The sequence below is a fragment of the Typopeltis vanoorti genome, chromosome 13, assembly GCF_054136105.1.
Source record: "Typopeltis vanoorti isolate ZY-2024b chromosome 13, IOZ_Tvanoo_1.0, whole genome shotgun sequence".
In the NCBI taxonomy this organism is placed as follows: domain Eukaryota; kingdom Metazoa; phylum Arthropoda; class Arachnida; order Uropygi; family Thelyphonidae; genus Typopeltis; species Typopeltis vanoorti.
The window spans coordinates 91569370-91596626 of NC_143561.1; the positions used below are offsets into that span (position 1 = coordinate 91569370).

The 27257-nt window shown below is 35.1% G+C and overlaps 1 protein-coding gene across 4 annotated transcripts in view; it reads left to right on the forward strand.

The window, feature by feature from the left end:
- Nucleotides 1–27257, forward strand: part of LOC150100364 (nostrin-like) — a 398805-nt gene that overhangs the window by 31287 nt on the left and 340261 nt on the right. For all 4 annotated transcript variants that reach the window (XM_090402920.1, XM_090402918.1, XM_090402919.1 and 1 more), the window contains exon 2: nucleotides 7507–7592. In XM_090402920.1, the coding sequence (XP_090259046.1) occupies nucleotides 7507–7592 (86 nt within the window). The remainder of the gene's footprint in view (nucleotides 1–7506; nucleotides 7593–27257) is intronic.

Below are 27257 nucleotides of genomic sequence, written 5' to 3' on the forward strand. Positions count from 1 at the left end.
ACTGCCCCACCATACACAACTGTCTGATGCTTATCGGGCAGCCAATCCTGAATCCAGTTGACCAACCTGACATCCAAACCCATGCTGCAACATAAATATCAGCTTATCATGTGGCACCCTGTCAAATGCCTTCGCTCAATCCAAGAAAATGGTAGTATATGCCTTTCCCTCATCTAATGTTCTTATAACTTTATTATAAAAGGCTAGCACATTACTAAAAACAACCGCACCCCTCTTAACAAATCCATATTGACTCTTACAGATAACATTACCCTCATCTGCCCAATGCTGTATATGGTCCCTCACTAATTTCTCCAAGACTTAACAATTACTGATGAGACACACAAACTGGCCTATAATTAGACACTTCCACTCCGTTACTGCCCTTATTCAATGGCACTATCTTATCTTCCTTCCATTCCCTGGGCACCTTTCTAGTAGCCAGACTTTCATTAAAAAGCCAGGTCAAAGGAGCTGTCAGTTCTTTAGCACATTCTCTCAAAACTTGTGGTGAAATACCATCTAGTCACTCAGCTTTACTGACATCCAGAGTAATCAGTATTTGGAATACACTTTCCTCCTGCACCTCTAAATCTCAAACCTAGCCTATTCCTCTAGTATTAAAATTTACTCCTCCAGGATGAAATACTCCAATAAAGTGTTCATTGAACAATTCGCTATGTCCTCTGCATCAGTCACTCTATTCCCATTTCTTTCTCACAATGTCATTCTTCCACAATCATTTCTCCTCCTACTGGCCACATAGTTAAAAAATTCCCTAGGATTTTCTTTGGATCTTTGGGCCAATTTCTTCTCATATTCCAGTTTTGCCTTCCTTACCATACTAATCACTCTCCTGGCCTGTGTTTTATATTCTTCATGCATCTGCTCTTCACCTGTCTCCTTATATCTCTTCCAAAACCTCTTTTTTCCATGCAGTTCCTGTTTAATGTTGTTTGTCATTCGCTTTGCACCAAATTGTGTCCTCTTCTTCAGTTGTGGAATACAGCTTACTATTGCTGCTAACAAATATTCCTTCACAATTTCCCAAGCACTAATGATATCCCAGCCTTCCAATTCCTCCCTCCATGAAACTTACCCAAGTTGATATCTAAGACTATTATAATCACCTGCCTTATAATTCCTCATATGTTCCCTTTTCTTTGATACTCCTGCATGTCTATTCATCTTCCAAGTCAAAACCGCAAAGACATTTGTCCCTCAAGAATTCTAGAAATTCCATTCCCTTATTGCTATATGCATCTTCCTCTCCCCAGTTTATACTGCTGTAGTTAAAATCTTCCATAACAATCATTCTTCTTGCACTTGCCAATCTCAACTGTCTAAACATCTCCAGGTCCCCACCCTCTGTTCCTTGGTTTGTAGCAACGCCCCACTAAATATCCTGTCTTGCCCACCTCTACCTTGCACCATATGCTTTCAAAATCATTAGTGTCACTGCCTTCCAAGCCTCCACTCTTAAAGGACAGAGGCTGCTTATTGTGATCGCTGATAATATTATCAATGCTATTGTTATGAAAATCATTTGGTCCCAAAACAATCCATTTAAAATGAAATAAAAATAATCCCTCTATTATAATCAAAGTTGCAGTTATTGTTATCAAAATCCTTAAATGTTTAGCCTTTTGCGTCTCAGAATTCTAAGAAATAAGGGTTAATCAGGAAAAAATTTGACAAAGAACATTTGTCGAAACCTAACTTTTTTTGTTAATCTTATTCTTCCTGTTAATCTTATATCTTCCAGGCAAATGCAGGCATGTAATCTTAATCTTTTTTTTTTAATCTTAATCTTCCGTAAAACTTAAATCTTCCAGGCAAATGCGGGGAAAGAGGGGGGAGTATAAATACGGTCTAATTGTGATTTTTCCGAGTTTATTTTTGTGCTCTCTTTCAGTAAGTAAATTTGACTTAAAGTGATCATGAAAACAGCCCTTAGCATTATGACAGAAGCAAATAAAAAACGTAAAGATTTATCTTTTCAAGAAAAGCAAAGAATTTTGGAGTGCAATGATAAGTTGCCCAAAATAAGTTAACATAGTGCAGCTGTACATTTAAAAAATTCACAACCATTCTTGTGTAAGATCTTAAAAAACAGATCAAACATTGAAACTTCAGCTCTTACTAATGAGAACATGGATCAAAAGAGAGCCCGATATGGTAAGGATACTCAAGTTAAATCAGTATTAAAAATTTGGTTTAGTAATGTTCGTGAAAAGAATGCTTTGATTAATGGGCCTTTGATGTGTCAAAAAGCAGAAGAACTTGCAAAAACAATGGGCAAAGAAAATTTCACCGCAACTGATGAATGGTTTAGCAGGAAAAAGTGAGAGAATGTTGTGAATAAGCGTATTCATGGTGAAGAAAAAAGTGCTGATTTTTTATTAGCTGATGTGTGGATTAAGACTGAGTGGCCAAAAATTATTGCTGAATATTCTCTCCCAAGGATATTTACAATGGAGACGAAACTGGACTCTATTTTCGTGCAATGTCTGATCTTACTTATTTGTTTAAAAACAAAAGTACTAAAGGATTTAAATCTTCAAAAGAGCCAGTGACAGTACTTTGTTGTGCTAATATGAAAGGTGAGAAACAAGAGCTTCTAGTGACTGGAAAAAAGTAAAAATCCTCAGTGTTTTAAAGGTCTCAAAAGTTTGCATGTTGACTACTCTTCCAGTGCAAATGCTTGGGGTGACTTATGCCATTTTCAACAATTGGTTAGTTAAGTAGGATCTTAAATTAAAACGAAAAATTGTCTTGTGAGTTGACAACTGCACTGCACAGACACAAACAATTTATCATTAAAGAACATCAAGTAATTTTCTTGCCTTCGAACACTACATTGTTAATTCAACCATGTGATTAAGGCATCACATGAGCTTTTAAAGCTTATTATCGCAGGGAAGTTCGTGTGATAATTATAGCTGAATTTGATTATATAAAAGACCATTCTGATGCAAGTGCAATTATAAAAATAGATTTCTCATCTAAATGCATTGCATTTGGTAGCAATGTCATGGAAGCAAGTCTCAGAGAAGACTATTGAAAACTGCTTCCAAAAAAAGGTGGATTTTTAAGACAAACTGAAACTCCTTCTTCCGAAGAATTTGAATATCTTACAAATGAAATTTTTGATAACGCCAGTGAATAAAACTTTAATAAGATAAAACTTTTGATAAAAAGACAGTGTGTCAAAAGAAGAATTTGAAAATTGGTTGGATATTGATAACAGTGTTGAAGTGGTGGCTACAATAACAGTGTTGGAAATATATCAAGCTGCTTCCAACGAGAACTTTAAACTAATAGAAGAAAGTGAACCTAATGCCAGTATAGAAGAACAAATTTTAGAAGCTCCTCCAACCAATGCCCAGATTCAAGAGGCTGTACGAATACTTCGTCGCAGTGTGCAGCATAGAGCTACAAACTTCAAAAGGCATGTTATGTGAGTATCAGTAATTTATTCATGAACTACTATATTCAAAGACATGACAGACATGTTTTCCTTATTAAAAAATTGTTTATAACAATAAATTAAATTAAATAATGTTCATAACTATAAATTGAAATAAACGATGAAATTTTTTTATATCCGTTGCTTAATGTTATCAGCCGGTTATTGTTATCGAAAAGCGACTGTCCCACAATAAGCATCACAATAAGCAGCGTCTACCATATATTTTAAATTGTTGTCACCTCCAGTGACAGTTCTGTAATTTCATGGAAATTGTATAGTCTGTATTGATCAGTTATTCGGTGAGTGGGCATATGCAACATCACTTTTGCAGGCACTGCAAAAGTGATGTTGTGAACAGGATGGCATTTTGATTTTAGCAATTTCACCAACAGATCTCAGTTTAATATTGCTAAGATTGAAGTGTAATAATGCTACACATGAAATATTTGTTTCATAGTGCAAATATTTCTTTGCTTGTACTTTTTTATGTTATTATTATTATTACACCTTCAATGACTCATTGAGGGAGGGCATTCTACTCCATTCCGCTACATATACATCTAATGCTCCCTACTACTTAATTCTCTTACTATACACAACCACCATCAACGCCATTTTCATTATTATTATTATTATTTTTTTATATATATGTTTTAACCGGCCTGATTGGCCAAGCGGTTAGTGTATCTGCACTCCAGCCAAAGGGCTGCATGAATCCCACCATTTGCATGGATGTATGAGATTGTCTGTGAAAATACTAGTGGTAGTGGTGGTGGTCGGTGGTAGATGCCGTTGGTGTAGATGATGAAGGTAGTTGGGGTTGGTGGAGTGGTGAAGATAGAGAGTTGTAGAGTAGGTGCCTTCCCTCGATGAGTCTTTCGACTCCCTGGAAGTGTTATGTAATGATAATAATAATAATATTTTTTGTTGATCTCATCTACAAAAGGTTTGAAATTTAATATATGTTGAGACACTAGTTCTGTTTGAAATCTTGTAACTCTGTCCAGAGACTAAACATGTCCAGGTCCCCCCCCCCCTAAATCCCTGGCCTCATCAGTTTTCTGCAGTTCATTTCCATCATTATAATCATCTTGTGGTCTCTCCACCTAAAAGTTGCTGACCTTATACTTGACTGTGTTAAACTGGTAGCTGTTACCGTTTGGCCATACTGCCAGTCAATTTAAGTTATCCTTCTTCAGGCTCTCTATTCGTCTTCATTAACTATCACTCTTTTTAGCTCTGTTAGCAGTCATCTGAATATTTGCCTTTAAATCATTTCTTATATTATTGATCACCTTGTACAATGTTGTTGTTTCACATACAAATTAAACAGCAGTGCTCCAGTTACACCACTGGTCACCCGCCTTCTCTTAGATTAATTTCCCCCCATATCCTTTGATGTCTGTTCACCAGTCCTCATATCCATTTCACTAGCTTCATTTTATCACAGGAAGAATTTCCCTTAGAAAAAAAAAATCTTGCCTCTGCTTGAATCACCTTAGACTGGCATTAGCTAATTTAAGATGGAAACTTTAGACTGGCAAAGACTTTTGAAACAAAATAGTTATTAGTAATAAAATAATAGAACAGATAAATACTTTCAGTTATCTTGAATGTGAAATATCATATGAAGGAGAAAAAGATATAAAATGAAAAACTTCAAAATTTTTACAGATTATAGGCCTGATAAATAGAACACTCGACCCAAATATAGTACAAAAAGAAACACGCTTGAAAATATGCAATACTTTAGCAGTGCCCACATTATTATATGGCAGTGAAATTTGGGATAAACAAACAAGATAAACAAAGAATAAAAACAAGTGAAATGAGATTTATGAGAAGAACTGCAAAATACTCATTATTAGATCAAAAAAGGAATGAAGACATTTTAAAAGAACTAAAAACAAAATCAATAGAAGAAAAACTAAACAATTATAAACAAAAATGGATTGAACATATAAACTTAATGGCTAACACCCAACATCCTAAACAAATACTAAAATATAAGCCAATTGGAAAGAGAAGACAGGGTAGACCTCAAAAAAGGATATTGGATGGATAATGAGACCAGAACAGACCAATATGGTCTATACTCGTAATTAGTGTTATGATGATGAACTTTAGACTGGCTAATTTAGCTTCACTAGAAATGTCTGGGGAATAAAGTTCTTTGATACTCTTTTTTAAAAATACATACATCCTAGCAAAGTGCTTCTTTATTCCAAAGAAGCACTTTGTTTTTTAATTTCTATATTGCTATATGCCAAGTCTGAATGAGATATCACCTGAGTAACTTTTGTTTTATGTTAATCACACCATTACAGGTTGTAAATCTGTAGTACATTAGTATTGTAGATGGGATGCGAGTTAAATAATCCAGCAACTTAGCTTTAGAAACCAAACCTGATACTTTTATAAGACCACTCTTGGTTTGGCCTGATTTTCTGTGAGGTTTGGTCTTACACAGTATTCCTGCTAGAAAACACTATGTAAGATAAAAAGATTCAATCATATTGATACATCACAATTAAGCAAAATGCAATAAGGAAGTTTGAGTGATTCAAAAATACAATTTGAAAGGTGTTTCCATCAGTGACTAGTAAGTGCAAACATGCAAAAGAGGCCTAGTTTAAAGATTGAGTTTTATAACTTTGTGTGTGATTGATTGGATCTCTCTCTCTCTCTCTCTTGTAGAAATATGTTGATATTTTTATTATTTAGAAACTTAATCTCCCAAGTCTGTAATGATTTCTTCATTCTTTTAACTCTTGCAAACCTATAATCAAATTTACATTACATCTTGATGGAAAACTCTTCTTTGATATTCCCATCTCTAAAAAATCTGACAATTGAGTTGTATCACAAGCCTACACATATGGGATGTTATCTTCATGCCTCTTCTCTTCTTTCACTATCTTTCCCAAAAATTAGGCATAATCCACACCCTAAAGAATTGAGCACTTCTTTGATATTCCCATCTCTAAAAATCTGACAATTGAGTTGTATCACAAGCCTACACATATGGAATGTTATCTTCATGCCACTTCTCTTCTTTCACCATCTTTCCCAAAAATTAGGCATAATCCACACCCTAAAGAATTGAGCACTTTCTGTTATATCAAACAGTTCATGTTGAGGACCAACTCAAGACGAACTTCAGACCCTCTCAAATAAATTTTTTTGTTCTCAATGGCTATTCAAAAAAAAAAAAAAACAGTTGACAGGATTTTTTATTTTTGAATCCTTCTTCTCCCAATAACTAGAGTATCCAGTATAGAGACTCAATCACGATTCCATATACTGACAGTCTGTCAATTAAAATTTCAACTTTTTTCAGCGATCACAACATCAGAGTTACTTTTAAACCAATACAAAGTGTTTGCAGCTTCCTGAAGTATCTTAAAGATAGCACACTTTTCTGCAAATGCCCAGGGATATATAGAATTCTATGCTCATGTGGTTTATCCTACATAGGACAAACAAGCTATGGATTTGAGAAAGAAGGAGCATGTTGCAGATGTTGAGCATAAAAGAAAAGAAAGATCTGGTCTGTCCAGCTACTTCTGATACTACCCATGCTGTTAATCGGAATGTTTCAACCATGCCTTATGTAGAAGAAAATTTTTATTCAAAACCTCTGAAGGAATCAGCTCATTCACTCAGATCAATGAATAAAAACCAAGAACTGATATTAAGTGACATATGGAAATCACTTATTAAATCTTTTAACATCATAGACTTCAACTTTACTAACAATCACCTTCTGTCGTTAGCTGCAGACAGCTAATGCATACCATGTGACCATGTTATTTGTTAGCATGAATTTATTTATTTTTCTTGTAACAGTTCTTCAGTGTTTAGATAACTTTGTTATTCTACTTATATTTTTGATGTTTATTAAACCCTGATGAAACCATCAGTCCTTTGTAAGTGTGTATAACTAGTAGATGTAATTTTAATGACTCAAAAAAATAAATTTCCTTATTATTACTGGTGAGATAATATGGTCTTTTTTGTGTATATTATATTAGAAACCAAATGAGTTTGAAGATTTACGGGTCCACATTAAAAGAGGTGAGGAATTATATAAGGAACTTGTAAGCATCCTGCAAGAAAGGTATGTATCAATATTGAAATAGTGCTCACATAATAAATCATTTAATGCTTACACAAAAAAAAAAGTATATTTTGAAAAATCACATTATTCTCAGATTAGTAATGCAGTTTCATGATCAGTAACTTATTTATCACATTTACAACTTAGTTTTATTTATTTAAAAATTACACAACAATTTTATTATGAAAAATGCTTGATAACAATTTTGAGATGAAACGTTGAAAATATTTTCCTAATAAATGTGAAAACTTGAATGCAAATTGAAAATCATTGCCAAAAAAACTCCTATAGTTTATTATTGACTAATGTTTTTATAACAGGTTGGCTCCAAACACTCAGCAACAACAGAATATGACAAACAGTAAACTTAGCTGAGAAGAACATGATCATGATTGCAAGTATTAGAAGAGCTAGGTGCATGCTTTTCAGGTTAAATAAAATACGGAGAATGTTCAGTTATGATCATACAAATTATGACATATTAGTAAATATTGCTTGATAAAATATGTTTACCAAAAATTTTGATATGTATTTCAGTTTTGAATGGTTTTGTATTGGAAGTGACACAACACATTTTACTATTTGTAATTACAGTGTTATCACTATTAACGGTAAGTCCTCAACTTATGTAGTTAATTCTTTCTGAAAGTTTCAATGTAAGTTGAAAATCTGCTTAAGTTGAATGGTTCTTAAATACAGTGTATTTTTGACATATACATTTGTTTCAAAGTATTATTAAGCTAAACAGGTACTGCTTATGAAAATGAAAACTTTGAGAAAACTAAACTTTATTCTATATCCTATCAAGTACAGGATGATCAAAATTAAAGTATCCCTGTTTAAGGCCTTGTGGAGCACCATCCAGTGATTCAAATGCTGCGAAACTTTTCAGGAATACATTGTACGCCATTCAGAAGCCATACCTGAGAAGAAAAAAAAAAGTAGTTCCAACATTCACCACAAAATGTGGATGTAGTAATTTTTCTGTCCGAGTTTAAGAAGGAGAAAAGTGACATAAGCATAAATGACATATTTTTATTCATTTCTATTATTCATTCACAGGCTGTACTTGTTCAGCATGCTGCCTTCCTGATATGCCGCAAACTGCATCCTTTGCTCAATGTGTTCAATGGCAAAATACAGTTGGTTGAGACCGATGTTGTGCACATACATTAGGCTGTCTTTCAGTGCTGACAGATTATCAGGATAATCCTGATAAGCCCTGTCTTTGAGAAATTCCCATAGCCAGAAGTTTCTGCAGGTCAGATCAGGTGAACAAAGTGGCTATGCATGGCTGATCGCTCTGGCTTCCATGAAAGGTTCTCGAAGAACCCCCCCCACACACACACACAGATCGACTAATGTATGTAGGGCACCATCCTGCTTGGAAATGAATCCATGCACAGATGCTGTTGTAGCTATAGCACAACAAAATTGTTTATCATATTGTTATATCTCTTGGCGGTAACTGAGCAGGTCACAGGACCCGACTGGCAAATGTCTTCATTCACGTGTTGGTTCAGTGATAAATGAAGCTGTAAACCTGCTCTAGGTAGTAACTTTGGGTGAATGCAAAGGAATTTGTTGGATTGCATGTGGGTTTTGCATATCCCATACTCAGCAAGTGTGGGTATTCACAGCTCCATTCAGGTGAAAGTAAGCCTCATCACCCTACAAAATCATCCATGGCTACACTGCATCCAACTCCACTTGAGCAAAGAATGTTAAATCGAATGTCAGTCGACTTTCAAAGTCCTGTGAGCGCAACTCCTGTTTCAAGGTTATGGGTAGAAATGCTGAATCTTCTGTAGAATATTCCAGACAGTGTAAGGCACATCCATGTGTCTTTATACAGCAGGTGCATTGCAGGAACCAATGCTGTTATTCATGGCCTGTTCCACATGGCAGTAGCAATTTCATTCACTTGTTGTGAAAATTGCAACCTCTGCTAGAGGTTGCAATTTCCTGAGTCTAACTTCTAGTGATCCTGTTTCTTTTGAGTGGCTGATTATTCGTCACAGAACCTTGTCGACATTTGTTCAGGCGACGAAATTTGCAGAGCGTTGCAATGCTGTTGCTGCTGTGGATGGTATTAACAACCAGATGAAGGGATAAATCCTGTATCCATCTTTTTAAACCCTCCTGGTACCTGCTGATTTGCATGATAGGCAGATTTCATGCATTTGGTATTTACAACATCTCTGATGATACATTTCGAAACTACTCTCTCTCTCTCTCTCTTAGATATCACTTCTACATGATGCACAATGTATTCTGCAAAATTTTGCAGGATTTGGATCAAAGCAATACTTTAATTTTGATCACCTTATACATAAATATAAAAACATGCTGTATACAGTAATTTTAAGAAAACTCACTGAACAGCTGGTGAAAGAGTATGGACCAACAGATAATGCACACCATCATCTGTTGGTCCATACTCTTTCACCAGCTGTATCTGAGGCCTTTAAGGCCGTCAATGTTTTATCAATTCATTCTGTTTTCCCATCTGATTAATCTTACAGTATTTTGGTGGTTCACCTTGTTCTCCCTCTAGAACCTCATGTACGTTTTTCTTAATTTAGAAAAAAAAAAAAAAGCTTTATTGCTCAGTTTCTTTGTATGAGTTTGCAAACAATTCAGGAGGTTGTTTTTATTTAAATTTAATTCTAATGTTCTGGTCATTTCCATCAGGTCTAATTACATCTCCTTGTTCTTCAGAACTACTCTAATAATTTGTCATTCTGTCCTTAGTGGCCCTTACTGTCTGTTTGAATATTGTTCATAGATAATATAATACTTTTTGAAAGTCTGTGACATTGTGCTTTACTGAGCCATTAATTGCGTCAGGTTGAATGAGGGAAGTTGCATTTACTGGCATTAATACTATGTTAATGTTTTGATGATAGTCACATATATCTTTTGGTGATGAGGTGCATTATCTATTGGCAGCAATATTTTAAATGGCAGGATGTTTTCCTTGTAATATTTTTCAACTTCGTGTATAAAGTGATGTGAAACCATTGAAAAGTTTCTTGAGTCACCCATACTTTCGATTGGATTTCCATACAACAGGTAGTGATGCCTATGAAATGTTTTTGAACACGCTTGGATTTTGCTATGATAAACTAATAGTGATTTTATTGAAAGTTTTTTCACTTGGTTATAAATTAAATTAAAAATGCCAAGAAATTATATTCTTGTTTATCCTTTGTCTAAGTGTAAGCAAACAAAGTTTGCACATGAAATATCTTCATGACTGAGCTTCTTGTATGTAGAGTCTAATGACTTCACATTAATTGCATTAGTATCCCATAATGAAAAGCATACATCCATTTAAGTGTGTATAATACTAGGCATTATGGGTAGAGCCACTAGTCAGACCAGTTTTGACCTTAATCATGCAGGGACACCTCCCCAAAAACTCGGAGTAATCTACAAGATCACTAATTCTTTCCTTTAGTGTTACACGGAGATCAGCATTCATTTCAGTAAAATTATGGAGACTACAACCATATTAGGAATAATTACTTTAATTTCCTTACGTTTCAACCTTCATATTAAGGTCATCATCTGGAGTATACACATATATATACAAAAACAAGCTATATTACATTTCGAACAGCAAGCCAAAGTGACAATGATTTGATTAACCGTTATTCTAATGGCCTGACCTCTAGTGGAAAAAAAAAACTACTTCAAAGCTATATTCTATTTATAACATCATTAGAGAACAAATTCATATAGATAGTTTTAATATAGCAAAGTGGTGGCCTAATCCATAATTGGCAAGAGTGTTATATTAGAGTTAGGATCCTGGTTTGCTTACAGTCCTAATTATCATTTACTTTTAGATCAAAAAGTTAAGTGAATAGAATATGTGCAATCCATATCCTTGGGATTTTTAAACTACTAATATTGTTAAGATTAGGGTGGTCGATGCGTCCTTAAAGTTACGCTCATACCATGTTTTGGTGTGATGTAAACAACAGTCGCCTTTCCAGTCAATTCTATGTAGAGCATTCAGGGCATTAAATTTATTAAATTTAATTAAATTTAGTTATTAAATTTAATATGTTGTTTATGTTCCTTTTTTTCTGATAGGAATTGTGCGTCCTGTTTCACCTATATAGGTGAAATTACAGGTGCAGTGAATATGGTATACTCCAGGGTGAGCCAGTGAAGGATGTGGATCCTTGGATGAGTTGAATAAGTTTTTTTAATTTTGCAAGAGATTTAAAGGTGGCATTAAGGTTGTAATTCTGTAGTATTCTGTTTATTTTATCTGATATACCTTTAATGTATGGAATGGCTACAGTTTTATTGTAATCTACTTTATTTTTGTTTCTAAGTGGAGTCTTGTGAAGAATTTTGTTCATAGTATTTTGGCTGTAGTCATTTTACAGGGTAAGTATGATAACTTCTAATTCATGTCTAAGTGCTTGTTCATTGGAGCAAATCTTCAAAACCCTGTTTTTTAGTGTGTTAATGAGACCTATTTTTTGTGTTGGGTGGTTGTAAGAGTGTGTGTGTGTGTGTGTGTATATACACAGTCCTACTCCGACTTATGCGAATCCGGAGTTACACGGTTTCATATATGTACGTATTCCCGTCCCGCTTCACGCCTCCCCACTAATCATATCTTTCCGGCGCTGGCTGCATTTGCCAGTGTCGCACATGCTGTGAACAAGCACTGATGTGTTTCGTGCGGTCTCCATTCATACACGATTTTTGTAGTATACAAACCTTGCGATTGTTTAATGTTATGTTCTTGATAAAAATTTTATCATATAAAAAATAATAATGTCGTCCAAAGGAAGCTAGTCCGATTCTTCTACAGCTAGCCAGAAAAGAAAAACATTGACTTTGGAAACAAAACTCAACATTATTAAGGATTTTGAAGGCAGAATGAAAATTTGTGAGCTAGCAAAGAAGTTTGATCTACAGGAATCCACAAGCTCACAGTAAGAACAATCGTAAAAGAAAGGTTTACAGATTTTGGAGGACAGAGATTCTAAAGAGGAACGAATTGTAGCCACAAGGTAAGGAATAAAAAAATCATTAGCTTGCTATGAAGAAATTTTGCGTGACAAGAAAAAGACATTATGCCGTCAGACGAATCTATTAGATTTTATGAAACCATTGACATCGAAATAGCTTTCTTTTTTTTATGTACGAAAAACTACAATTATGATTATATTTCTTAAAAAATATAGGTGTTTTTGTAAACCTTTGGTCCCAATTAACTAATATTTTGTATTATACCCAAAATTATACCCGAGTTACGCGAATTCTACTTATGCGCTTTTTGTTGGTCCCAGCTACTGCGTAACTTCGGGGTATGACTGTATATATATATATGAAAGAATGATCATTGACTCGGTTAACATACATATTTTTTAAAAAGAATTGAATGACTAAAACCGTGATTTAAGTAAAAAGGTTTTAATATTAAAACACGACTAGTTTCGGCTTGTAACAGCCTTCATCAGGTGACATTATAAAAGAAAGAAAAAAGAAAAAACACTAAAACACTGAAGCTTAAATAAACTATGAACAACATAGAGAGTCTCTATACATAATTGACATTAAGACATTGTGGTTGTATTTAAAGCTATTCTTTCGTTTGTTGTATTGTTGGGAAAATTGGGCTGTAATCATTAGGATTAGCCTCCTCATAAGCTTGGAATAATTTCCACTTTGGGACATAGAGCCCGTTCTCTTCTGGATGACTCAAATGAACTTCTTACAGAAATAAACCATCTCAAAACTTCTTTCAAAGTTAATGGATATTCCAAGAGAATCATTGAAAGATTCCTTCTTAATCTTCCTAGACATCGCTCAGAAGAAACAAATACATTCAGATAGATTCTGTTCCTTACATAAGTAAATTAGCAAAAGTTCTAAGAAAATACAATATCAGAACTTTGTTCACTCCACTTCCAAAAATCCGTTTCTTAATAAGCCACCCAAAACCTTGTCATCATCATCTTAAATACCCTGGTGTATATAAAATAACGTGTGATTGTGATATTCCTTATTTTGGGCAGACAGACAAATGTGTCGAATTGCATATGGAAGAACACATGAGGGACATTACTTACAAGAGACAGCGAGCCAGTGCATTATCAAATCATATCCTTTTCTTGGCTAATCCTAATGATGAAAGCCAAAGTCACACAGTCTGGGAAAAATCTACTAATATCTTCCGTTGCAATGATGAACTAGAGAGAAAAATCGTGGAATCTAGGGAAATCATCTTCAATCCTGTTCATCTAAATAATAACTTGAGCTACAACCTTCCAGATAGTCGTTCAGCTGTAATCATGTACTGCTTTCATGAGATGCTACTAGCATGCACTTTCCCAACAATACAACAAACGAAAGAGCAGCTTTAAATACAACCACAACGTTTTAATGTCAATTATGTATAGAGACTCTCTCTGTTGTTCATAGTTTATTTAAGCTTCAGTGTTTTAGTATTTTTTCTTTTTTCTTTCTTTTATAATGTGTTGTGTAACACACTTGTAACAGCCTTCATCACCTGATGAAGGCTGTTACAAGTCAAAACTAGTCATGTTTTAATATTAAAACCTTTTTAATTAAATCTCGGTTTTAGTCATTCATTTATTTAAAAAAAAAAAATATATATATATATATATATATATATATATTGTCCAGTATGTGTTGGCTTAAAGTAAACAGTAAATGAAAGACTGCTGGAAGGAAGACATGTGACAAGTGTATCTAGAAAAGGAAGTAAAATTCTGACTCAATTTCTATTGTTAATTGTATGCGTTTGTGTTGTTTGTTTAGGTGGCTGAAGAAAGTGTCTAATGTCTTGCGGCCAAGGAACCAGATAACGAAAATTTCATCAATGGATCTAAGCCAGACTTTGAGTTTTAAAGTAAAAGAATCTAGAGTACATTGCTCAAAAGCCTGCATATAAAAGTTAGCAATTGGTAAGGATAGCAGTGAGCCCATGACTGTGCCTTTTTTTTTTTTGTAGGTAAAAAGTATTTTGCTACACTGTAATACATGGGCAAAGAGCACTGTTGTAAAATTGTGTATAGAAGGATTTTTATGTAAACCTTATACCGATTTTATTGGTAAACAAGATTCCAATAAAAATGCTTGTGATTGAATAGTGAAAATTTTTATGTTTAATGAATTGGAAATAATAAATTGTGAATTACTGAATATTGTAACCGACAATTGTTTTGTAAAAGGAACAAAGTGTAAAATAATTTGTGTGTAAAGAATCCTCTAGTTAGCAATTGGTAAGGATAGCAGTGAGCCCATGACTGTGCCTTTTTTTTTTTGTAGGTAAAAAGTATTTTGCTACACTGTAATACATGGGCAAAGAGCACTGTTGTAAAATTGTGTATAGAAGGATTTTTATGTAAACCTTATACCGATTTTATTGGTAAACAAGATTCCAATAAAAATGCTTGTGATTGAATAGTGAAAATTTTTATGTTTAATGAATTGGAAATAATAAATTGTGAATTACTGAATATTGTAACCGACAATTGTTTTGTAAAAGGAACAAAGTGTAAAATAATTTGTGTGTAAAGAATCCTCTAGTCAACGATAATTCCAGACAGATTATCGTATTAAGTTATGACCTGGGGCAACTGCCATCACGAAGATCAACATTGCACGGAGGTTTCCCGCCTTAATGCAACGACCGAAAGAGGTGACTGGTGCAGAACATTGAAATACCCAGGGGACGACAATGTAAGTGATCCCAAGGTCATCGGAGCTGTATATATAGAGGGTTGCTGTGACGACCCTCTATATATACGGGTCGTTCGTTCGTTCTTTTTTTCAGGTTTCTCCTCTCGCTATCAGCCGTGCGGTTCTTGGAGTTCGAGTTCATCCCGTTCTTGGGTCGGCGAGAAGTTACAAGGGAACAGAGAGTTCCGATCTAAAGTTACTATATACGCTGTGGCAGCAGAGTTTTGCTAACATTGTGGGAGATGATTTGTAATCGCCATCGGAGACCTGCATTTCAGACAGAAAATGCCAAGAGAGCTACATGGCTAAGGTTAGCAGATTAAGAAGAAATTAGATGACGAGTTTCCAAGCCACCAAGTTCCTGATGGTTGCTGATAATAAAGAGGGATTTCACAAGCCCCAGAAAAGGTACCTGAGATAAGTGCTAAAGTCGAACGATAACTGAAAGGGTTGTTCTTTCATTCTTCTTTACGAGTTTCTCATCTTGCTAGTCAGGCGTGTGGTGCTGGGAGTTCGAGTTTGTCTTGTTCATGGGTCGGCAAGAAGTTACGAGGTCACAAAGAGTTCTGACCTGAAGTTACGATGTAAGCTATGGCAGCAGAGTTTTGCTAACATTGCTAGAGATAATTTGTAATCTCCATCGGAGACCTGCATTCCAGACAGAAAATGCCGAGAGAGCAACGCGAATAAGGTTAGCAGATTAAGAAGAAATTAGATGCCGAGATTCCAAGCCACCAAGTTCCTGATGTTCGCTGATAATAATGAGGGATCCCACAAGCCCCAGAAAAGGTATCCGAGTTCAGTACTAAAGTTGAATAATAACCGAAGGAGATGATTTCTAGAATCATCCAGAGAAGTCTAGAACTCTGTTCAAGTAAGATCTTTCCATTGTTTAGCTAGAGACAAAGATTGTGATGATGTTTTAAGGTTTTTGTTAGAATTGATACCTAAGGACTTTAGGCCTAATACTGATTATCTGAGAGAAAGCCTAGTTTAAGGTAAGACATCATGTGTTTAATGTTGTAATTATTGCATAAGCCTGAAATTGGTTATACGAGAATGATTTTAGTACATCTAAGTTATTGTTATAGACACTTGGTCCTGATGGTATTATCCAAATTGAGGGACTGAATGTAAAAGTAATTTTGAGTTGTCATTTCAAACATAGAAGCAAAGTTTACTTGGAACCTATGTATATTTCATTAGTGATGAATAAATTGTTTTCTTGTTTAAATAACTTGCCTGGTTCATATTTCCAATGCACTATTCATTAAACTCGAATTTGTGTGCCTTTAGATATTTCCATGACTGTAGATCAGAAAGGTTCAATTGTTAGATTTACTTATTTAAGAGAGGATGGTTCTGTGTGTTTTTTCTTCGGAGGAGATTCACCTCCCATCCACGTATTTTGGTGGTGCAGATAGAAATCAAACAAATTTTCCAAAATTCTGTTAGAATAAACACCGGTAGATCAGACAAAAGAGATTAGCTCCTGCCCGAGGCGATTTCTTTGTTCTGTGAACTTTGCACGTGAGCTTTAACATTTGCGGCCTTAGGATAAGAGTATAATCAAAGTTAAGGAGATTAGTTTAATTGAGATGACATAGAATTTTACATATTTTAACAAAGACGTAGATTTAATAAGATTATTGAGTTTAACTAAATAACAATAAGTTAACAATAGCGCAGATTACAAGATTTAATTAAACAACAATATGTTTACACTGTGATATTGGGTAGGAATTTGTCCTGTAAAAGAAGAATTGTGTCATTGATTGGGACATTCGTGAAAAGGGCGGAGATGTCAAAACTGACTAATAAATCACTTTTTTCTAGTGTGATTTTTTTAAATTTTGTTTACGAAGTGTTGTGTGTTTTTATATAGGAGGTGCAATAACCTACCAACTCCTTCAGCGTTGATGCTAGTTTCTTGGCTAGATGATAATGGGGGCTGTCGATACCTTCAACTATTGCCTGAAGTGGTACCTTCTGCTTGTGATTCACAAGCACTTAAACATGAATTAAAAGTTATCATCAATCCCTTCCTGTAAAATGGCTACAGCCATAATCAGACCACTTAAAAACAAAAATAAACTAGATTACAATAAAACTGTAGCCATTCCATACATTAAAGGTATATGTCTTCTTCTTCGTCTATGATCTCCTATGCTTTTAAACGTCGAGATTTTGCCAAAGAGATTTCCATGCCGTCCTGTCCAAGGTTTGTTGTTTTGCTTCTTTCCAGTTAATTCCCTTCTTTTCCAATTTTTCTTTAATTTCCTTTTACCAATCTTTCCTGGGTCTGCCTATGTATCTTTTCCCTATTTTCTGGCTTTCGTGTACAGTTTTTGCTATTCTTCCTTCTTCCATTCGATTGAGATATCCAAACCATCTCATTTGGGCTTGTGTTATGAATTGATTCAGAGGTGCAACTTGAAGGCTGTCTCTTATGGTTTGATTTCTTATTCGGTCTAGTTTTGTTTTTTGTGCCACTTTCCTGAGATATTTCATTTCAATTGTTTGTAGTTTATTTGCGTTTCCTGTTGTTAAACACCAAGACTCACAACTGTATGTTAATGTTGGTAGAAACACTGAACGGTTCACTGCCATTTTGGTATTTTGGGTGACTTCTTTCTTATCTAGGAGTGGGCCTTTCATTGCATAGAATAGCTTTGTTCCCCCTCTTATCCTGTTGTTAATTTCTGTGTCTAGTCTACCATCTTCTTGTATATATGATCTGAAGTATTTAAAGGAGTGGACTTGTTCCAGTTGGTGATTCTCTATTTTTATTATGTGTTTCTGTTGGTTTCTAGATATGATCATTGTTTTAGTTTTATTTATATTTATGGTCATATTCCTTTTCTTTGTTTCTTCATACCAAATGTTGATATTGTATTGCAGATCTTCAGCTGTATTTGCTAGAATCACTACATCATCTGCAAAAGCCATATGTGAAATCCTGGTTTCTTTCAGTTTCCTGTATCTGAAGTGGAACTTTTTTGTTTTTGTTTGGCATGCCTTTAAAATTTCATCCATTACTACGATGAAGAGAAGAGGGCTGAGGATACAGCCTTGCCTCACTCCTACATTTGTTTCAAATTCTTTTGATCTATTATTACAGGTTCTTACATAATTTCTATTACTTTTGTAGAGGCTTTGTTTGGCTGCTATTAAGTTATCTTGTATCTTGTTTTTCTTTAATGTTTGCCATATTAAGTGTCTGGGAACTCAGTCAAAGGCCTTTTCAAAATCTATAAAACATGAATGTAGTTCTTTTCCATATTCCAATGTTTTCTCTGATATTTGTCTAAGACTGAAGATAAGATCCTGTGTGCTTCTATTTTTTCGAAAGCCATATTACATTTCATCCAGTGTGTCCTCTATTTGATTCTTAAGCCTCGCTTCTAAAATGCGGGTATATAATTTTCCTGGAACGCTTAAAAGCGAAATTCCTCTATGGTTTTCACATTTGCGGTTGTCTCCTTTCTTAAATATAGGGATTATTATAGCTACTATACAGTCTTTGGGAATAATTTTCTTTTTCCATACAACATTGAATAGGTGTAAAAGAAATTTTATGGCTTTCGTTCCTAAATTCTTTACCATTTCTGGTGTTATTTGGTCATGGCCTGCTGATTTGCCCAGTTTTATTTTATTTTTTGCTGCTAACAGTTCATTTGCATGAATTTCTTCACTCTGATCTTCTATTTTGCTTGTGTGTCTTGCTCTTAGGGTTCTATTTTTTCCGTGTCCTGCATCTTCCAATAATTCTTGAAAGTACTGTTTCCATCTTTCCATGATGTCTTCGGAATTTGTGAGTAACTTTCCATCCTTATTTTTGATAAACTTTATGGGGCATTCTTTCTCTGACCTCATTCTTCTTAAAACATTATAGAAGAGTTTTTGGTTTCCTTTAAAATTTTGTTCTAAAGTATGTCCGAAGTCTTCCCAATATTTTCTTTTCTCTGCTTTCAGTAAGGTTTTAACTTTATTTCTTTGGTTGTTGTAAAGTTCTCTATCAACCTGCAGCTTTGATGTTATATATCTCTTCCATAATTGCTTTTTCTTTTTAATTTCTTCTTTTAGTTCTTCAGTCCACCAGGGTGTTTTATGTTTCTTCTGTTTATTATTTAATGATACACCACAAATTTCTTTGCTTGTTTCTAGAAGAAGTGTTTTGAACCTGTACCATAGGTTTTCTACATCTTGGTCTTCATATATCTCTTTTTCTACTTCTTTCATCTTCTCTTCTATTTTACTTTTATACTCAATGGCTGTTTCTTCTTTCTTTAGCTTGTAGTTCTTTATCTTAACATTTATTTCCTTGCTACTTTTTCTACATTTTTCAACTTTTATTTTATGGATTGTTTCCAATACTAATAAGTAGTGGTCACTGCCTATTTCAGGACCTCTGTAGACTCTTGCATTTTTTGTATACTTCCAGTATGATCTGCTTATGATAGCCTAGTCAATTATAGATTTTTCGTTTCTATTGGGCTCTTCCCTGGTAAACTTATGGATTTCTTTATGTTTGAACATAGTATTCGCTATTACTAAATTATTTGTAAGGCAAAGATTTATTATTCTTTCTCCATTATTATTCCGGGTTATTTCACCTTGTGATCCCAACACTTGTTTCGTTTCTTCATCTACCTGATTCCCTACCCGGCCATTAAGGTCTCCTAGTGGTATGATATGCCCTTGAACTTCTTCAATTGTTTTTTGTATATCAGATAAAATAAACACTACAGGAATATAATCTTAATGTCACCTTTAAGCCTCCTGCAAAATTAAAAAACTTATTCAACTCATCCAAGGATCCACTTCCTCCACTGGCCCACTCTGGAGTATAACACTCTTGTTAAATTATGGATTAGGCCTTTGCTGTATTAAAACTATCTATATGAATTTGTTCTCTGATGATGTTATAAATAGAATATAACTTTGATGTAGTTTTTTAACCACTAGAGGTCAGGCCTGTAGATGTCACTTCAGCTTACTGTTTGAAATGTAATATATCTTGTCTTTGTATATATATGTGTGTGTGTGTGTGTGTACTCCAAATGACCTTAATATGAGGTAGTGAAATTGGGAAATTAAAGTAATTATTCCTAATGGTTGTAGTCTCTTAATTTTACTGAAATGTATACCAGATCACTAAATCTCAATGGGCAACCCTAAAGGCTCGCTACTAAACTCATCACTCCTGCTCTGATTCACTCCACTGAGCAGAGCCTCTCTATTTTCTGGGAAACAAGCTCCAACATTAGGAGCCAGACCCAGAAGAGATACCAAGATTGTAGTTAAGCAGAAATCATACATCTCAGCATACGTTATTATACATTTCACTATTTGTATATTTCCAATATACAAGTAGTGAGGTGTAACACATTATGATTAAAATATTCTGGATTAGTGTTACTTGTTTAAAGTTATTTTCACTTGGTTATATATTAAATTAAGATGCCAAGAAATTATATTCTTATTTAATCCTTTGTCCAAGTGTAAGCACACAAAGTTTGCACATATCTTCATGACTAGGCTATTATATATAGAGGCTAATGACTTCACATTAATTGCCTTAGTACGTTATGAAAAGATGTGTGTTTATAAAAACACCTGAAAAGATGTGTGTTTTGCATTATGGGATACTAAGGCAATGTGTGAAGCCATTATCCTCTATATACAAATAGCCTAGTTGTGACGATATTTCATATCATTTGTTTACACTTCGATAAAGAATATAATTTTTTGAGATCTTTAATTTAATTTATAACCAAGTGTGGAGAAACTTTCAACAAGTAGCTCTAATCCAGTGTATTTTAATAATAAAGTATTACACCTTTTCACTATTTATATATGCAAAACATATGATTTCTGCATTAAACTTTGGCCTTGGTATCTCTTCTGGGTCTGGCTCTCACTGATTAGACTACAATTGGCCCTTCCCATATTGCATAGCATTATACACACCTGAAAGTATGTGTACTTTGCATTATGGGATATTAAGGCAATTAATGTGGTTATGAATAGGGAAGTGAGTGGTATGAGTATAGACAATGAGAGAATGGGTGTGCAAGAGGAGCAGGGAAACGGGGAGGCTCAGGGTGGATAGGGTACACAGCATGAGAAAGGTGGATGCTCCAAAAGGAGGTGAGCATGTGTAGGCAGGAAAGGAATGGGATGACCAGGGATCAAGAGGAAACGGTTGGAATTGAAAAGGGTTTTAAAATGAAGAAGCAGAAAGGGAAATGGCCCCAGTCGAGCATGGAGAGATCACATCGAGTGAGTGGTAGTATCAGTGGAACTAGCTGTAGATCCAGAAATGAGCTGTTTTGTTTGTATACAAATGCTAGAAGTATAAGAAACAAGGCAGATGAAATGGTTGCACTAATTGCGTCTGTTCACCCAAAGATTGTCGGAATAAGTGAGACATGGTTAGAAGTGGATGACATTCTGACAGGAATAGAGGTGGAAGGGTATGATGTTTTTCGTGAGGACCGAGGGGGGTAAAAAGGGAGGAGGGAGTGCTATTGATGATAGAGAAAGAGTTATGTCCATATAAAGTGGAGATGCAAGAGGGAAATAGTGCCAGTGGTTTTGAGGCAGTATGGTGTGAGATAGAGGTGAATGGAATGAAATACTTGGTGGGATGTTGTTATAGACTAGGTAATGTGGATGGTGGTGATAATGAAATGTACAATCAAATTAGCCAAGTAAATAAGAAAAGGGCGATTTTAATTATGGCAATATAGACTGGAATGATGAGATAGCAACTATAAGTAAAGAAAATGAGTTTCATGAGTTTTTGAGGGATAACTACCTCAGACAGTATGTAACAGAGGGCACACGAGGATTGAGGGTCTTGGATTTGGTTATCTCATCAGAGGATGTAATTGTAAATGAGGTGTCAAATCATCCACCAATTGGTGAGAGTGACCATGAGGTGATTACCTGGGTGGTTTTCAGCAGTGCGAGGACCTCTGTGAGAAAAGGGTATATGTGAAACTAAAGGGGGAGGGATGATTATGAAGAGCTCAAGAGACATCTTGAGGGTGTAGCATGGAATGAGGAGTTATCTGGAAAAGAGATCAATGCAGCTTGGGGGATTTTCAAAACTGTTTAGTAGATGCAATGTCTAAATGTATTCCAAGAATGAGAAGGTTAAATAAGGTGGGTGTGAGATGGATGAATAAAGAGATTAAGCATGCGATACAGAGAAAAAGGGCATTGTGGAGGCAGCATAAGGGAAGCGGAAATAACCAATTCCATGAGGTCTACAAAGACCAGGCAAGGAGGGTGACTTGGTTGGTGAGGGTAGCTAAAGAGAGATATGAGCAGCAGTTGGCTAATCCTAAGGAATTCTTTCGATATGTAGCCAGCAAAAGAAAGAATAATTATGGAAGGATGACATTGATTGGAGAAAATGGTATAAAGACAGCTGATGCAGAATGTGTGGTGGAGATACTTAATGAGCAGTTCATAAAGATCTTTCAATCTTGTGAATGTGACTTCATGGAGGGATTGAGAGCAGTTGATGATAGGGAGGCGAGACTGACTGTAGGTGAGCAAGAGGTGTATAGGGAGTTGAGTAAACTAGATGTTAATAAGGCTGTGGGACTTGATAATATATCACCACGTATTCTGAAAGAATGTGCCAGGGAGTTGATGCCTGCCTTCACATATTTTTTTAATATGAGTCTTGCACTTGGTCAAGTTCCTAAGGAGTGCAAGATTGTGCCACTTCATAAAGGAGGTGATCGAACTCAAGCATCAAACTATAGGCCTATCTGTGTGTCAGGTGTTGTGGTTAAGTTGTTGGAGAAGCTTCTGAGAACTAGGATCCAGAGTTAGGTTGATAACAATGTTATTATCTTTGATGAACAGCATGGATTTGCTAAAGGGAGGTCATGTTTTAGTAATCTACTTACTTATTACAATAACGTGACTGCTTCCTTGGACAGAGGGAAAGGATGCACAGTAATATACTTGGATTTCGTAAAGGCTTTTGATAGAGTACTTCATGATAGGTTGACAGTCAAACTAGAGCAGATGTGGTTGGATATTAGATTGGCGCATTGGATGGGAGACTGGCTATCTGATAGGTATCAACAAGTTGTGTATGGGGGAGCAATATCCAGGAAAAGGAAATTCACTAGTGGAGTGCCTCTGTTTTAGGTCCATTGCTGTTTAACTTGTATATTAATGATATAGGTGAAGGTGTGGATGGAGATATTGAGTTGTTTGCAGATGATGCAAAGTTGGGACAAACCATTAGGTGTAGTGAAGATGTTGTGGCCTTACAGGAAGACTTGAATATATTGAGTGATTGGGCAAGCAAATGGGGATGTTAGTTCAATGTTGCAAAATGTAAGGTTTTAAAATTTGGAAAACAAAGATGGGATGCAGAATTTATGCTTGATGAGAACATATTGTTGGAGGTAGAGGAAATAAGAGATCTGGGGGTGATAGTGGATAAGGATCTAAAATTTAGGGGACACATCGCCAAAATTGTGAAGACAACACAAAGGCTTCTGGGAATGATGCGGAGGACACTGACGTGTAGAAGTAGGGAGATTCTTGTTCCATTGTATAAGGCTTTGATTTAGGCCACACATGGACTATTGTGCCCAGATTTGGTCACCGGGTTTTCAGAAGGATGAAGAGATGTTGGAAAGGGTGCAAAGGAGACTGACTAAGGTAGTTTCTGACCTCTGGAATGTCGAGTATGAGGAAAGATTGAGAAGATGTAATTTGCAGAGTCTGGTGGACAGGAGGAAGAGGGGAGATATGATAGAGACCTACAAGTTGGTAAGGGGTTGTTATAGGATGAATGCTGGAGAAGTTTTACAGAGAATAGTGGGAGATCAGGGGAGAACCAGAGTTCATCCCTGGAAACTGTATAAAGAGGGTGTGAGTAGGGGAGTGAGAGGCAGATTTTTTTTCGTGCAGAGTTGTGAATGATTGCAATGCCTTGCCTGAGAATGTGGTGTCTGCAAAGAGTTTAAATGTGTTTAAAACATGGTATGATGAGCTGTGTGTGTGTGTGTGATAAAAGGACCTCCGAGATGAGTCTTTGACTACATGAGGTCTTGGGGTGGTAATAATAATAATAATAATAATGTGAAGTCATTAGTCTTTATATACAAGCTTAGTTGTGAAGATATTTCATGTGCAAACTTTGTTTGCTTATGCTTGGATAAAGCATTTAACAAGAACATAATTTAATTTTATTTTATTTTTCAGTCTCTAGCGGCATTTCCCACCAAAAGGAAGCATCAGGCTCTTCTTTGATTCCTCACATGCATAGCTTTTTCTTCTTGCAATATGTAAGACTGATCTGGAATATTCCAGATCAGTCTTACATATGAGTTGATAAAATGAATTGATAAAACTAACCTTTACTAGCGTTAAATGTATGCTCACCGTATTTATGTTCTTGTTGTTTCTTTAAATTGCCAAATAGGCTGTATGCTTTTTGTTTGAATCATAAATAAACTGAGAGGAATATTCTTGTTGATTTAATCATCTATCCATATCATTAAAAGCTTTTCCATTTCATGAATCAGCCCTTCTCTTTTTTTCGTTAAAATTGTACATTTCATATTAACTGCCCCTTTAGTTGCCTCCATTATTCTTGATTTATCTTTTATAATGTTGAATGCGATAGTTTTTCTTCTCGTGCTATTTCACCAATTTTCTTTCCTTTATCATATGCTTTAATGACCTTCATTTTAACATCTAAACTTAAAGCTTTCCTCAACTTCTTTTTTATGTTGGAATTTTCATCAGTAGTATTACTTCCCTTACTGGACATGATAAGGTTACGATGAGATACAAAAATTGCAACAAGAGAAATGAACACTTTGACTTGATTAGCAACTAATGTGCCAAAGGCTGTGATAAGTTAGAAGTGGGTGAATCATAGTAGCGGCTATTCGTATTGGTGCTAGGCTTTGCTTGTCGTCTAATGGCGATGCTGCGATGCATATACAAAAGCAATGTGATATATGTATGTATATGCTAGCGGCAAAGTTAAATGAGAGAATTTTTAATAATACATTTTGGCCGTCGTAAGTGCGAATCGTCATAAGTTGAGAACTACCTGTAATAATAGTAAAAAATGTCATCAAACTTATAGAGTTATATTTCTTAACTTCTACAGTTATATTTAAAATAGAAAAGAACAAGTAAAAATCAAAGACATAAGGACAATGTTATTTGCTATAATGCTATTAAACTTCATCTGTATCCATCTTAAGATTTGTATTTCAGTTACCTTGTTCTTCTAAAAAAAAAATGGTTCACTTTATAAAAATAATTTGCCAGAAAAAATGTATATTTTTTCAGTCAAGCTAACGTATTTTGCCTTTCTGTGTTCATAATTAAAAAAAATAAAAAGTTGAAACATTAAACAGTTTTTTTTTTAAATGTGAAAATGCATCTTTGTTTATATTTTATAAAAAAAAATATAAATAAAATTTTTATTATGTAAATATTCTCAGGGTTATGTTTCAAAAAATAAATTTCCATTTCATATATTATATTGGTGAGAGTGATTATACTGTACTGACCTGGGAAGTAGCAAAATGTATGGATGTTTCAGTTAGGACAGGTTACATGCTGAACTACAAAGCTGTCCATAATTTCAAAGACATGTTCAAATTCCAGATGATTGGAATAAAGCTCTCATAGTACCCATCCATAAAAAAGGGAAATAAAACTGAATGTGAGAATGACAGAGGAATTTCTCTACTGAGTGTTCCTGGTATGATTTATGCAAGTATACTTGAGAAAAAGATAAAAAAAAATTGTTGAAGAGAAGCTTGGAGAAGAATAAGCTAAATTCAGGCCAATTAAAGGTTGTCAGGATCAGATTTTTACTTTCTTTATTATCTCCACTGTCATTTATCATCAGTATGAAGCACATTATGAAAGAAAGTGGTATTAAACCTGATATCAGAATTGGAGATGTTAATCTCACCGTTTTTGCTGGTTTAATGGAGTATAGATAGCATTGGGAAGGGATTAAAAACTGTCTTAATTCTTCCAGTATTTCATCTCATTCATCAAGATATCTTCAGGAAGTGCAGACTAACACTTGTAACACAACCACGCACGTGCACACATGCACGTGCACACACACACACACACACACACACACACACACACACACACACACACACACACACACACACACACACACACACACACACACACATTACCAAATGGAATACGTAGTTATAAGACTAGAGTCCTGTCTAAGCGGGGCATCCTCTGTGGGCATCTGTAGGAAGCCTTGGTTGTAAATTGGGATCTTTAAGGATTAATGTTTCCGATATTTTGGGAAATTTCTTATATCCAGATTTATTTAAATTAGGCGGATCCTATGAGTAGTATTCAAACTACTGCTACTTTTTTTTCTTCTTGTATCTCAACCTTGCACAGACATAATTCCCCCTGCTATCACAGCAGCATTTTGCCCTCCTTTCTTACCTTTCCTGTCTTCACGAAAAACATCATATTCCATATCCCACCATCATGGTCTGCAAGGGCAGTTATGTTTGCTGATGCATTTTCTGTGTTCATCTAAGTATCTAAATGGATGCTGGCTAATCTGCCTGTCTGCCCAAAAAAAGTATGCCAACTTGTAGGAAAACAGGGAACTTTATGTACATCAAGAAGTTAGAGAGACAGAGAGAGAGAAAGGAGGGAGTTGATCCTGAATGGAATAGTTAAGGGTAGCTAGTTTCAAGTGGGGCTTAAAAGCTATGCAGAAGTTTTATTTCTTGAACTTGGCTATTTTTTTGGATGTATCTCAGATGTAAAGGATGGTAATAGCATTCCTAAAAAATCTTTCTTCAAACATGGTCGTGGATTGGGGGAAGGATTGATTTTTTTTTTTTCATTCGGTATGAACTGTTG